Source organism: Nanorana parkeri, unplaced genomic scaffold (assembly GCF_000935625.1).
Source record: "Nanorana parkeri isolate BGI_ZX_2015 unplaced genomic scaffold, ASM93562v1 scaffold3471, whole genome shotgun sequence".
In the NCBI taxonomy this organism is placed as follows: domain Eukaryota; kingdom Metazoa; phylum Chordata; class Amphibia; order Anura; family Dicroglossidae; genus Nanorana; species Nanorana parkeri.
Genome location: NW_017309739.1, coordinates 32,631 through 33,312, shown reverse-complemented (window position 1 = coordinate 33,312; position 682 = coordinate 32,631). Strand labels below are relative to the sequence as shown.

Sequence of the window (682 nt, the reverse complement as noted above, 5' to 3'; positions counted from 1 at the left end):
TCCACCCCACGGATTGAGGGACATGGGCCGGTCCTCCCTTGTAATTTACAGACACCCCCCCACTCCCCCCCAAGCTTCTTGTGCAGAACTGTCCACCGTGTCCTTGTGGGAGGGTCAGCCTTCATTATCACCACCTGAGCAATCTCAGTGTTGTAATGAGAGAAGCTGCTGTACCTGCATCCCTGTGTGTAAAGGTGGCCACACACCTCGCAACCATCGCAAGACTCTTGTTGTGCGAGGGTTGTAAGCCAATTAAAAGCTCCCACGATCTTCCCATCTTGGACAGGCGGATCGTACTTGCGATCATCGAAAGCCCTCCCAGCTGAGGGGCGGGGCTTCCGATGGCTCCAATGCCGCTTGCGCACACACCGGCCCGTTCGGCATTCGTCCCCCAAGAGCGGCGCTAACCCACCGACAATCGTACAATGTATGGGCACCTGACTACTCGGTCCGCTCTGTATTCCGAGAGCCTCCATGTTGTCCTGGCAGAGTAATCCCTCGCACACCATAGAGTGATAACGCGGAGTGTTCCTGTAAATGTTTGTTTTGTATTTCTAAGCCGATGACTTGTAACCGTCTCTCTGTCCTTCCAGCCGCAACCATGAGCTGCTTCACCTGCATCAAGGTTCTCATGATCCTCTTCAACCTCGCCATCTTTGTGAGTATCCATCCCCCTCCCCCC

General features: G+C 54.8%; 1 protein-coding gene across 1 annotated transcript in view; it reads left to right on the top strand.

Annotated features, from left to right (window-relative positions):
* The first annotated feature begins 568 nt into the window (after window positions 1–568).
* LOC108803178 (tetraspanin-1-like) overlaps window positions 569–682 on the top strand; it is a 6,682-nt gene continuing 6,568 nt past the window's right edge. Inside the window, 1 exon segment of the mRNA XM_018575016.1 lies at window positions 569–669. Within this exon segment, the coding sequence (XP_018430518.1) occupies window positions 602–669 (68 nt within the window). The 5' untranslated portion in view covers window positions 569–601.